We start from the raw sequence: 13,320 nt of genomic DNA on the forward strand, positions 1-13,320 counted from the left end.
TGTTACATAACTGCTGGTCTCACAGGTGTGGATCCCCTTCCCCTGAAGTGGTGAGCAGCGTCAGCAGTAAATGGCTTGTGACTAACAGCATTACAGCTTTCTCTTTTAAGGTTACTCCTTTCCAGCAGAAGGTCTCTAGATGATGAGGACCCAACTATTAGGGAAACAGTAACAATATAGTTAACCTAATGGCAGAAGAGCAGCTTTCCTGCCTTCCACCCCTCACACACTTTCTGAAAAAAAAAAAAAAAAAGAATCACCACAACAAGAAAAACAAATAGAAACCACTTAGTTGCCTCTGGCTTTCTATCCCAGGCACACCTATCCTTTTCCTTTTAGTGCAATTTTTTTTTTTTTTAGTGCAAATGTAATGGGAACTCTATCTGAGCTATCATGGAAAGATTGCAAGACTAGATAGTGCAGGTACCATCTGCAGAGTTTCCTGATTGGCACAGATAGGTAGAATTACTAGTTACACATGTAGCTTGACTGGCTTATTTATTTGCTTAGAAAAATATTCACAACATTCAGATTCCCATTTTTAAATAATTTTAAAGAATGCAACATGGTTTTGAGAAATTCCCACAATATGAAGTCTTAATACTGCAACTGAAGGACAGCTATACACAAGCTTAACAGGGTACATAAGGCAGACAGAACTGTAATAGCAGCTGAACTAGAGCTCAGAAATTGTCAACACGCTTTCAACTGTTTGGTGTATTGCAGCAACTCAGACAAGGCAATAAGTAGGTGGTTCCCAAGAACAGTTGAACAAATTAAGTTACGAGACACTTTATAAGAAGGATGTCGCCACTCCTGGTGCCCTCTTTCTCCTTAATTGCTTAGCTTTTTTTTTTTCCCCATTCTTCACACTTCAAAGCAGTTTTAAAGAACATCTTCATGTTTTGTTTTCCAGAATTTGAAAACCTATGAACTTATTATTAGGGAGTGGAGAAGGAGAGGAAGAACAAGAACATGGGCCCCTGTTTTCAGAAGGATATGTTCTGGCAGTGTTGCATCCACCCCATAGGCAGCATGGAATAGGTCCACAGAAGTTGACAATGGAAGCAACAGACAAACCCATATAAGGTTTTACCTGACCTGTCTCCTTCAAGCACTGGGAGCTTGTGGTATGTAGGCTTAAAAGCTATTCCACTATATCAATGCTACTGCTAAAGTTAAATAGCTAAATTGCAACTTTCTATCTTACCAAATACACAAATGTATGTACTTTGCAGGCATTCCACCAAAAAAGAACAGTAGGTCCCAAATAACATACATAATCAATTCACAGTATCTTGCCTTAAGACAAAGTTCCCTACATAAGAAACCATACCTAGAGAAGCCACACAAACTTTGTCAAATCCTTTCTTAGTAAGAAGACGTTTATACCAACCTGTGGGAGAGCTTAGTGCATGTGAAAACGTGGTATTAACTTAAACCAAGCACAGCGCAAGCTGCTGTGCCCGCTCTCCACCTCCCTGCCAAAGCAACTTCAGCTAGACTGTTCGCTTCATTCTCAAGACTCAAGGAGAGGCTGCCCATGATACTGGTCAGGGGCTTTGTTTTTGTTCATTTTCTACATCTTTTTACTTAGTTACAGGGCTAGATCATCACCTGCAAGCCAAAGAAAAGCTTTATAGCCTGGTTCCTTGTGAGAAGTACGGAACAGATTTCTTAGCTCTGTTAATATGAAGTGGACTAGGGAAGCTAGTGTCAATTACTACTCTGGACAGACATTGTGTAGTATGAAGTAGTGTAGTATTAAGCTATGATGTTTGTTTGCTTTCCAACCACTGGTTTGTGTGACAGTGCTAAACAACATTAAATCTATTGCTACATAGGTACAAGGAGACTGCTAGTCTAACCAGCCTGTTAACTACATGTCTACAAACCAATTGAAAACATTCATTTTGAGTGCTAAAAGAAACAGTATAAGGGGTCTTTTGACATTTGTATAAAGGTTTTCCCCTCTTTGAATAACAGATTAGTCATCAACAGAAAATGGGTCATCAGAAAGTCCAGTGTTAGGGTTGAGAAGAGAGGGACTTGTACTTAGATCTGTGTTCATCTATTTCTTCCTTTGTTTTTTTGATACAGCTAAAGATCTCCTTGAAGAGTGCTTTATATTCAGGGGGAGCATTTGCAGGAGAGTCACTTAGCTCCACATTTGTGAATTCTTGATTGCTAGCTGAAAGATCATACTGGGTATTTCCCACATTAAGGTCTTTAGAATACTGCTTCAGTGTTTGTACAGCCTTGTGTTTCAAAGAATCTTCATCGATTTGACACTTCTTTAAAAGTTCCTCATACTTCACTTTCAGAGCATTATACTGAGCATCAACTTCATTAAGCACAGAGATTCCTCGCTGCTTCACAGCTTCAGCTCTCCTAATACACGTTTCTTCGTGGCCCCTTAGAATGTCTCCCCCTGCAGCGGTACTTAGGAAAGTTTCACTACTGCTCCGCTTCAATGCCTTCTTGTCAAGCTCACATACAGTCAGAAGTCCATCATCTGCTGGGCTCTGACCAAGCTCCCTTTCTAAGGATTCCTTGAATGAAATGAAAAATGATTCTGGCACCAATTTCTCTGCATTATGGAATGTGTTTTCAGACTGAAGTATTTGGCGCATTTCAGCTACTTCCACTTCCAACTCCTCTGCACGAGCCCGATACAAGTCTATATCAACAAGCTTCTGTTCAAGGTCACAGTTTTCTTTTACCACAAGACTATATTCCTCTTCCATGGTTATCCTCTTCTCTTTTTCTAGGCTAAGTTGGGCTTGCAGAACTGTAACTGCCTTTTTTAAGTTCTCATTTTCTTCTTCTAGAGGACTTAGCTGACTATCCATTGAAGTTATCTTTTCTGCAAACACATGATCGTAAACAAAATACCTGCAGAAACAAACACAAAAGTATTATGAAATGTAGGAAATACAGCTGACCACACCTAGAGTTTCCCTGTCCTAGGTAACTCGTGAAAGACTTAAACTGAATGCTAACATATCTCAAAGTATACATAGCAGTCATTTTGCTAACCTATCAGTCCATTTAATAATCACGAAGGGAGTTTGTAAATACTTCATGTGCCATCAAGCCTTCCCCCTCTAGCAGAATGGCAGCTTTTTAAACAGTTTCAAGTTACAGATCAGCTGACTGAATAACTAGGTCTAGAATTTAAAAAAATATTCATGTATCATGTAATACTTTCTGACCCTTCAAAACTTTTTCCCACAGCTTTCCACTCTTACAACTTGTATCACTATTGAGTGTGGAAACAAGCTTCAAAAAAGACAAGGCAATTCTGTAGCCACAAGCCTTTGGCAGTTTGAAAGAAGCCACATATTTATCTTTCGAAATGTCAAGAAATAACACTTTTGGATGCAGAGATTGCTTATTCTGCAGTCCTACTTCCATGTAGTACTGGAAGAGCAGACAAAAAAGCCTGTTCTCCCTGTCTGTAAAGGTGCTTCACTTCTGACATTACCTTCTAGGACTGAAGCTAGACTGAGTTTTTACCCCAGGTGAGTTTTGATAAGCATACAAAAGCAGTTCAGCTGGGTAGAACTGCTCAAAATTAAGAAGCAGCCCAGAGCTCCAGGCACCATTTTACCAGTTTAAGCACCATTTTAACCAGCTTAAATTCAGCAAAGCTACTGCAGTAATTCCACCTTCCTTGAAGACAAGATGCCCACAGATGTCCAAGAAAAGGGTAAGTTACAGAAAAGATTGTTTAGGATGTTTATCTAGTAATTATCTGTTTGCGCTTTATCTGACTGAAAAGAAGGAGGTTCAAATCCTTGTAAGACTTCCTGGGCTACAATTTGATATGCTTAGAAACTTTGGAGCAGAACCTTTCAAGATAAGAGAGTGGAACGTACAGTTTCTCTTCCACAAAGGCTATTACAGTCTGCAACCAGAAGCATGCCACAAGCAGTGGCAACACCACATAATGCAGGACTGCAGAGATATTTTGCTAGCTGTGAACGTAAGATGCTTTTCTGGTAGCTTCCTTGACATCTGTGCTTGTTTCTAGCTTTTGAAACTTTGCTTAAAATAATTTCATTATTTTGTTTGCTATGCAAGGCAAGAGTCTTACTGGCGAAGGTCGTACAGCTCCTTCAAACACGAGAAACTATGCATTGATCTTGGCTGGTCAGATCTCTCATGGCTCATCCGGCCTCGTCCAGACTTTTTCAGTTCTTCTACTTGTCTTTGAAGGTCATCAATGTGCGTTTGCAGATTTTCAATAGTCTCTGTCAAGCTAAAAGTGAAGGACTGCTGTTAAAACATTTAACTGTTCAGTCAAGGACACGAGATAAAGCTCTCATCCCCTCATATTGCAATTTCTGCTCTTTGGCCACAAAACACTTTTAAATAAAGTTATCAATTTAAGAGTGTCATAGAACAACACTAGACAGAAACAGCCATTCAGTAACTGCACAAACACGCTTGGCCTGCTCTTTTCCATATTAACAGTTGAGAGCAGAGGGGAGAAAAGAGGATCCAGCCTAAGTTTGTTACCTCAGTATCTTTTGTTGTGAAGCTCTGCTCTCCGCAACTAGTTTTTGATTAGTGTCTTCTAGTTCTCTTGCTGTCACATCCAGCTGCTCATAGACTTTTGCGTGTTGATCGTTCATTTGACGTAAGAGCTCCACTTGCTTTGTGAGATACTGCAAGACAATACTGCTGTTACTAGTCTGCACTTGAAACACTGATAGAGCTACTAGTCTGCACTTTTATTCACACTCATTAAAAAAACTACTGAGTTTCAGAAATACAGAGATTCCAGTGGTTGCTTTGGAAAACATACAGTTGTAAAGGTGCCATCAGAGCTCAGCTAGCTAGCTTGCCTTTGTCACTGAGGTCAACACAGGCTGATCAGCCAGCCTTTTACCCAGACAAGTTTGGTTTGTTTGTGCTATGTTTTTTTTCCTTTATCTATCCTTGCTGCAGCTAAGCTGTTAGCCAGTACCCATGTCTTCTTTACTGGGTTTGTCTGTAGTGCAGTCATCACTAATAGAGCCACAAATCCCAATTTCAACGCAGCCCTTAACTATCCACCGAGTCTTTCTAAAAGCTGCAGTGGGCTCCATCAGAAGTTTTGTAATGATGTTGACCCAACAGTTTTCTTAGCATTAAAACTGAAGTATTGGGTGGCACTATCTATGTATTTTTTTCAACTGGCCTAAGTTTTTCCATTTTGAAGCAGCATTAGTTTCAGCAAAACACAATTTAGATTGTGGTCACACTTAAGAGAGTTTGTGGACTACTGTGTGTCAGGAAGTACAACCAAACTTTTGGATTCACTCTTTAATTTCTCATATGGAACTCCAGTTACTGTAATACCAAGAGTCTCTTTTTTTTTTTTTTTTAAATAAAACTCCACACAAAGTGGCCTCATTTTAGTCCTCTTTAGTCTTACAGTTACGAAAATAGCCTGTTAAGTGTCTAGAATAATTTCAGAAAGCCTGGAATTCTCAGCATAAGAAGTTAACAATAACCGAGGACTCTTAATACAAGTGCCTTATATGGTCTCACATAGGGTAGGACTGAGCCCGTTCAGAAAAAAAAAAAGTTCGTATTAAACAGGCTTGAAAACAACAACAAAAACCCTTTAATTCTGAAATACTTTGTTGTTATACAGAATTTACTTCTTACAATATATCCTTACTACATGCTACTCACTGGTAAGTATGAACACCTATTGGACTTCGAGGCAGAACTACCTCCCTTTAGAAGTTTTCAGTATGTGCTTATGTAATGTTCTACTTAACCTTTTACCTCCTTAAGAGATTGATGGGTTTACATTTTAGGCAATTTAAGAACAGATTATAAATTAATCTAGCACTAGTAACTGCTACATACAGACTTCTACAAGATCAACACGATAGCAGTTGGCTAGATCCTTTTGCAGCCTGTACGCACGTGACAGAGGATTTACACAAAAATAGTTCATGGATTAGCAGCAGAATCTCAATGTGACCCACTTCAGATTAACTTTCCCTATTGGTCACTCTCAGAAGGAGCTAGAGATCTTCATATTCTGTTCAGCAATACAAGAGTGACCAAGCACAGAAACAAGGTTTTGGTACCAGAATTAGATGTTACCACTTCTCACAGTGGGGTTTTGCAGAAGGTTTAGCTGAATGGAAGATGTAAAAGCACCAGTTTTATCGACCTTGTGTCTCCAGTATCTTCAGAGTTCGTATTAACTTGGCCTGCTGTAACCAGGCCATGAAAACAAGGCATAGCTGTGGTAACACCTTAGAAGTTTGCATTTGTTCCACCTCCCCAGCAACTGAGCACCTAACATGAAGCAGCAGCTGAGACTTCTGTTCTACTACATGACAAAGGAGAGTCAGTATTCCTGAAGTCTTGAGTGCCAAGAACTAATATTCAGACAGCAATAAAGTTGCCCTTTCACTCCAGCATTTATTACATCTACAATGATTTACTAGTGGCACACATGTCAGCACAGAGGTCAGATATAATGATCCAAGGCTGTAAAGCACTTAATATGTTAGTATATAATATACCAGCTATAATCTTAAGCATCCCAAAAGCCTTTGACCCTTCCTTTTCAGTGCAGAAAAGGTAGTGCCATATTTGAGAATGACTTCTTAATCATTGTAAGAAGGAGTTTTAGAGTTTTCTACCTGTAAGAAGTGAATTTATTGGGGAGGGTAGAGGTGGGGGGTAGAAAGAATTTCATTACTTTATTTGCACTAAAAAAAGCTAGTCCAAACCCTAGCAAAGTAGCTCCAAGAACAGCTGAGAGACCACCTTCTACTTGCAGAGATGAGTGCTTTAAGAATTAGGAAGATAAGGAGACATCAAGCATAGATGCTGGATATGACACTTAGAGATTGCAAAGTTATGCTGTGTTATTTCAAAACATGTTGCAACTGTGTTAAATGCTTCCAACAACATGGCTGATTCTAGAATCATTTAGGTTGGAAAAGACCTCTAAGATCATCAAGTCCCACCATTAACCTAGTGCTGCCAAGTCTGCCACTACACCATGTCTCTAAGCACCCCATCTGCACATCTTTTGAATACCTCAAGTAGAACAGTATTTGTATAGCACCTTCATAACAATGATAAACGTTTAAGTCTTAAGTTGCAGCTGTACAAAAATAAACACACTGTAACAGCGTAAGTTCTACTTACACGAATTAATTCATATTTTCTAAGAATTTAGCATATACCAGTCACAGCCTGATCCCTGTGATTCATACTAGAGCCAAACTAAAATGATGGACTATGTTTCCATTATATTGTCAGTTAGAGAAGTACTGAATATTTAATAAATTTAATTATTAGAGACCATGCATTGCCCTCTTAATAGCTAAAAAATCATTACATTGACAAATGCTATGTCTGCAAGAACATAAGCACTGTTAAAAAAAAAAAGAGATTGCCAAAAATTGTTAGGTTTTTTCCATCAAGTAACATAAAGCTGAGTGTTTCCAGAGGGTGGTTCTGATCCCTCACCCCATAACCACAGAAAAATATACCCACTGCATCCTGTATTTAGGTACGAGTTAAATGTTTGTTCTTGCTGATTTTTTTAATTGAACTTTACTTTAGTTCCCTTTACCACAGCTCAGTTTAACAGAAGTACATATCCTCAGATTTTACTCAAATCTCTTCATGCTTTAGTCAAGCATTTAAATTTCAGTGCAGTAATTTATTTATCACATAAGAGGTAAAATGATATGAAATTAAGACCAGCAAAATTTAGCAATAAGATTCCTGAAATAACTTTTCCTATATAAAGATGCCAGTCCTTTGTCATTATGTAAAACAAATCGAACAAGTTTAGTGGCACAAAGACTCCATTACTGAGGCAAACAGGTCTAACTATGGTCAAAACCTATGTTTTTGAGGTATCAGAAGTACTTAAAAGTTGCTCAGTGATTGTCTTAAAAGTGTCAATCAGATGTCAAGAAACTCAGATCTCTTAACTTATGTGCTATTCTGTTGCATGTCTACATGCTTTAACACTTGGATCCCTTAAATATTTACCTCTATTTCCTGCAGTTGCTCTTGGTTTGTTGCATACATTTGCTGTAAAGATTCCTCTAATTCAGTGTTTCGGTCCAGTAGTGTCTTCCCAAGCTCAGCAGCAAGGTGAAGATCTAAAAAAGAAGTCATATGTACACACGTTACAGAGCTGACAGTATGATCTATTTTTAAAGCATTTTAATCAAATACTCAAGGTGTTTTTTATTACTGTTGTAACTGACCTAAGTCATTTGCAGTACCCGAAAAGTAAGTTAGCTTATACTTACGTAGAATATTCAGATACCACCTATAATGTAAATCTAAGTCAGACACAAAACCTAGAAGGTAATCAATCCTATTTCATGAACCTTCCTTAGTTCCTCCTTTGGTCTTTCAGCCACACATCAGACACAGCCAGCCATCTTCTCTTCACTTTCTTCTACCTGCCCAGTACAGCACCAGCATCTCTATTTGAGGTGTCTGTCAACTACATTTCACGATGTTTACAACAATCACGTTTTAGAAAAGTAAAGGTAAAAGCAAACCCATCAGGCTAGACCTGGGCCAGAGCTGCCTGCGCTCTCATTTACTTTGCTGTTCTTCCCCATTACCCCTTCAGCAAGGAGCTCAGGTCACACAGGATCAAAGTGGTGAATTAAAATTTCAGACACTTTATGGTGAAACAAGAATATGGGAAGACATAAAACTAATAAAGAAATGTAGCTATTCTGCTTTTCAAGCTCATAAACCTAGGAGACAGCAATTGCTTTATGTGCTCCAAAACATCATTTTAAGTGTCATTTATTCCCAGGCACTTAATCTCTATTTCACTTCAGTCATCTTCAATCACCTCCAGGGTGCAGTGGCTAGAGTTGTTTCGAATTAAGAAATAAGTCATCTGAACACCCAGCTCCTTTCTCAAGGGAGGCTTGATATTTGTTCCACAGCTTAAGTATTGCTAGATATTCTATAACATTGTCTTTAAAGACACACACAATTTAAAATTTAATGTTATGTGATGAAATCTATCTAGCATTATTGTTAAAATAATAATTGCTCTGCGCAGGGTATTACATGTTCAAAATCCAACAGATTTTGAAAGTCTCTTATTTTTCACCTCCTTCCCATCACCTGGACCATGACCATGTTGTCTCCTGTATGCATGACAGTCTTGTTAGTTTGCTCATAGATCAGACTGGCATCACCAATGGGAAGGAAAGGAAACAGAAGGAAATTCAAGAAAAAATTAAGTTCTCTTCAAGAAGTCTTAAATTAACGTACAAGAAGCACGTACTGCATCAGCAGCAGTTGCAGCAAGGCAAGAAAACACATCCCGTTTTCATTTGATTAAGATGCCTTTGTTTTAACATGTTATCTTACCTCTTTCCTGCCCTTTCCCAGTTACCTTATCAGCTAGTCATTGCAGTAGACAGAATGCTTCTCCAAGATTGTTTTGTGCTAACCTTCAGTTTGGCAGCCTGTCCAAAATGATTACTTGATCTAGATGCATAAACCAAGGACTGAATTCAGACCTAACAGCCAAATGTTCCTGTTCACTTGTCTTTGTAAGCTGTAGATGTCCAAGTTTGGACAAACAGCAGCTGTGGTATTCTTTACACATTCTTTACAGCTCCAGTGCATTGTTTCCTACCTTAAAGTCACATTCTTAAATTCCACAAAAATTATTTCAAGTCACATTGCGTGCACGTTCCTGATAGAACTAGGAGCCCCACTGCATGCTGGTTTATACTGAGCAGTTTATCCTCACATAGCTCTTTCATTGTTACACCACTTGTTAAGAAACAGCCAATTTTACCGCTTTTTCCAGGGTTTAAAGTATTTGGATAAGAAAACCTTAAGGCATCCTGCTTCAGATTTTCCCATTTTAAAACAAAGCTCACATATTGTTTATCTGTGGACAGAGAAACTCCTAAAGCAAACACCAAGCTGTTTGTTCTACCACACCATAGAATACTGGAGTCTTCAAATCCAACCATCTTTCATCCTATATAAAGGAGAGTCCTGATTCACAAGTTCTCATACTACACAAATCTTTACTAACACCCACAATCTTTAAAGCCCGTCAACAATATTGGCATCGTTTGAGGCAAAGACTAAATAGTCCATTCTTTTATTTTAATAGAGTAGAATAAGAGCTTTAGAGAGGATTTTAGGATTATGTTAAAGACTTAATGCATAATGGAATTTTGCTGCCATTTCCCTTCCCAAAGTGAAAGTTTGTTTTGATGTTTAAATACATTTAGGAGTAGATAGTTCCATTCTTAAATGCCCCCACATCTACTAAATCAAGGAGTGCATACCACACAGCACTTTGAACACAATGCGAATAATAGAATTCATGTCACTGTACTTATATGCCCAATCTGTTCATTAGCATGGCAGAAGCACAAATGAGTTACTAGGGGAGAAGCATGCTATTTTGTAATTAAGGTAATTTGTTTTTGAGGGGGAGAAGACAAGTGGAAGAGCTCAGTAACATGCAATGAAGCTCTAACTGCCACCCCTAGAAAAGGCAACAACAATCTGGCCTCTCCTAAAATTAAGAGTTTACTTTGCATCTGCTTTTCCACATTAAGTACCTTTATTCCCTATATTCCCTAAGAGCAAATTTTAAGTCAGATGTAGAACGTGTTCTCCTGATACAGAAGTTAGTTTACATTTGTCTTAGTCACTGTATAATACTAGAAGCACACTGCATTTTCTGTTTAAAATCTATGTAAACTAACAGTTAAATCCTGCAACAGACAATTACACATATTTCCTTTTCAACATGAAGATGTAAGCAGAGAGGTTTTTAATAATGCAAACTGCATAAGCACAAATCTTAAGAACCTGATTTTCATAAACCTGATCAGTCTTACTCATGCCATTTTACAGCTGCATCAGGAATCTCTAAACTGAACAGGATTTCAGTGACAGGTCTTCAGTGGTGTTACAAAGCCCTCATTTGTAAGCACTTCCCCACAAATTCTTTTGACAGTGTTACGGTAACTGAGAAAGAGATGAAGATAGCACCAAAATCCTTCTCTTCTACATTTCATAACCCACGTAACAAAATGATTCAGAAAATTTTCAATCTAAAAATAAGTTGTACTTTTCAATAGCAGAAGGCATTAGTAGTGCAAGATATACGTGTAAGCCTGGTTGAAGTTTATTTAACTGTAAAATTAAACCCTTCTTTTTCTTACTGAGATGTATATTCTCTCCTCCATGATCAGATTACTCTGTTTTATTAAAGCAAGTAACAGCAAGAAGAACAATCATAAAAGAGTTCTTTTCCAAAGGTCAGCATACTGCAGCAAGACACGGATCTTGCAGGAGCAGGGATGGCTGTTCCCATCCTTAGAAGAATTCCACAAACGTTCTGTTTTCAGCAGCAGCATGCCAGAGAAGCCCACCTCCATTGTCAAGGCAAAAGCTTTTGGTGCATACAAAGACCATCAAAGTTCGTCTGAAACCCTACCCTGATTTTCAATTTCAAAGACAGGCTGAGAAGGAGCACAGGCTTGTTTTAGGATGCTTCTTAAATGTTTAAGAACCTGTGTTTTCTCACTAACATGCTCCTCAGTTCTCAGACACACACGGATTGTTTGGGTTGTGAGAAGTACAAAGAGACCTTGATAAGCAATCTTGCTCCTCTGTTTACATGTGCTGGTATCGCTTAGTTTTAGAGGGTTGAAAAGTATCTTTCAGACTGCAGGAGCAGAGGATAGTGGAACATTTTACAAACACTCCCTTAAGGAACAACTACTTTGCGTTTCAACTTGCCCATCAGATTATTTTCCTCCTTTCCCTTTTGGCAAGACTAGCAGACACTTCCGTTTGGGCTTGTAAGAGATAATCCTCGGAAAAAGATGGTTCAACTGCTGGGAGAGCACGAACCAGCCCTCAAAACGCACTGACCTCTAGAAGGGAGTACTGTCTTCTGGCTCACAGCAGGGAGCCAAGTGGTGATTTTATGGTCATTTAAACAAAGAGAAAAATTGAAGTTAAGAAACATCAGTAAGGCAAGAAGTCAGTCACTCTGCATCAGGAACTCACTTTGTAGGTCTTCTATCCCCCTAAACGCTGATGTTGTAAAAACACAGTTAAATCATGTCTTCACATTTCCAACTCTCTTCCTTTTGACAGCAAACCATGGATGGTTTCAGGATCTTACTTAAATTAATTGGTTTATAACCTACAGCCATGAAGACATCTCTTTTAAGCAAAGAATCCCTAAACATAGTTGAGAAGCGAGCTATTTTAAAGCCAAAGCATACAATTAGGGACCTATTCCTGTCTCAGAAGAAGTTCCTGCTGTCAGGTGCCTGATCCCAGCACGAAAACCGCTTAACCGGGGAGGGCTTCCACAGGCACCTTTCTTTACAGCAGGGCAGCAAGAAGCAGCGTGTGGCGGCGTGACACCCTAAAACCCGCGTGGGGCTGAGGCAGGCTCGCAGGACGGCACCTGACCGCTCTCAGCCAGCCTTTTAAAACACATGCAGGGCCGGTACCGAGAAGTAAATGCCAGCAGGCTATTCGGGAAGCCGCGCGCTCCTTCCATATCGTGGCCGCAGGAGACTTTTGGTGTGGTTACACCCGCCATGCGCCGGCTGTGCCACCGCCTCGGGTGGGCTCGGCAGGGCGGGCTGCCCTCAGCACCCGTGCCAGCCCCCTGCGGTCCCGGTGCCAGCCCCAGCCCAGGTGCAGCCGCCGGCAGCCGCCTCCCCGCCTCGCCCCGGCGAACAAAGGCAGCCGCGGGCTGCAGCGGCGCGGCGAGGCGAGGCGAGCCGGGGCTGCCACCGCCACCGCCGCCTCCCCGAGCCCCTCACCGGCGGCTTCAGCCCAAGCCCACCCCATTCCCTCCGGGGATCGCCCCGCCGGGGGTCACCGCACCGGGGGCGCCCCCCGGGTGCCGCCCCGCCGGCTCCCCGCGCCCCGTGCCGCGCCGCCTCACCTTGCTGCAGGTCCTGCTGGTCGTACCAGGGCTCATCCTCGCGGATCTCGAACTCCTCCACCAGGCTGCCGGCCAGCATCGCGCCCCTTTCTCCCTTCCCCCGGCGGGGCCCGGGCGAGCCGCCCAGCCGCTCCCCCTCCCCTCAGCGGCCGCCTCCGGCCATGGCCGGGCGCCGCCGTCCCTCACCGAGCCTCTCCCCCTTCCGGCCGGGCCGCGCGGAGCCGCCACTGCCGGCAGCAACGTGGCAGGCGCCGGCCGCCCGCCCCCCGTCGCCCCGCGATTCAAACGCGGCACCCTCAGCTCCGCGGCGGGGAGCCAATGGGGAGCCGCCCGCCCGGCGGATTGAAGGG

General features: G+C 41.2%; 1 protein-coding gene across 1 annotated transcript; it reads right to left on the reverse strand.

Moving 5' to 3' along the window:
- Nucleotides 1-481: 481 nt before the first annotated feature.
- On the reverse strand, nucleotides 482-13,220 carry CDR2 (cerebellar degeneration related protein 2). Its single transcript, XM_040575005.1, has 5 exons — nucleotides 12,971-13,220; nucleotides 8,032-8,144; nucleotides 4,525-4,673; nucleotides 4,100-4,264; nucleotides 482-2,895 (listed from the first exon to the last, which is right to left on the reverse strand). The coding sequence occupies exons 1-5, from the start codon at nucleotides 13,047-13,049 to the stop codon at nucleotides 2,028-2,030; spliced, it is 1,374 nt and encodes a 457-aa protein (XP_040430939.1). The 5' UTR covers nucleotides 13,050-13,220; the 3' UTR covers nucleotides 482-2,027.
- Between the last annotated feature and the right edge of the window lie 100 nt (nucleotides 13,221-13,320).

The sequence above is a fragment of the Cygnus olor genome, chromosome 15 (assembly GCF_009769625.2).
Source record: "Cygnus olor isolate bCygOlo1 chromosome 15, bCygOlo1.pri.v2, whole genome shotgun sequence".
In the NCBI taxonomy this organism is placed as follows: Eukaryota; Metazoa; Chordata; class Aves; order Anseriformes; family Anatidae; genus Cygnus; species Cygnus olor.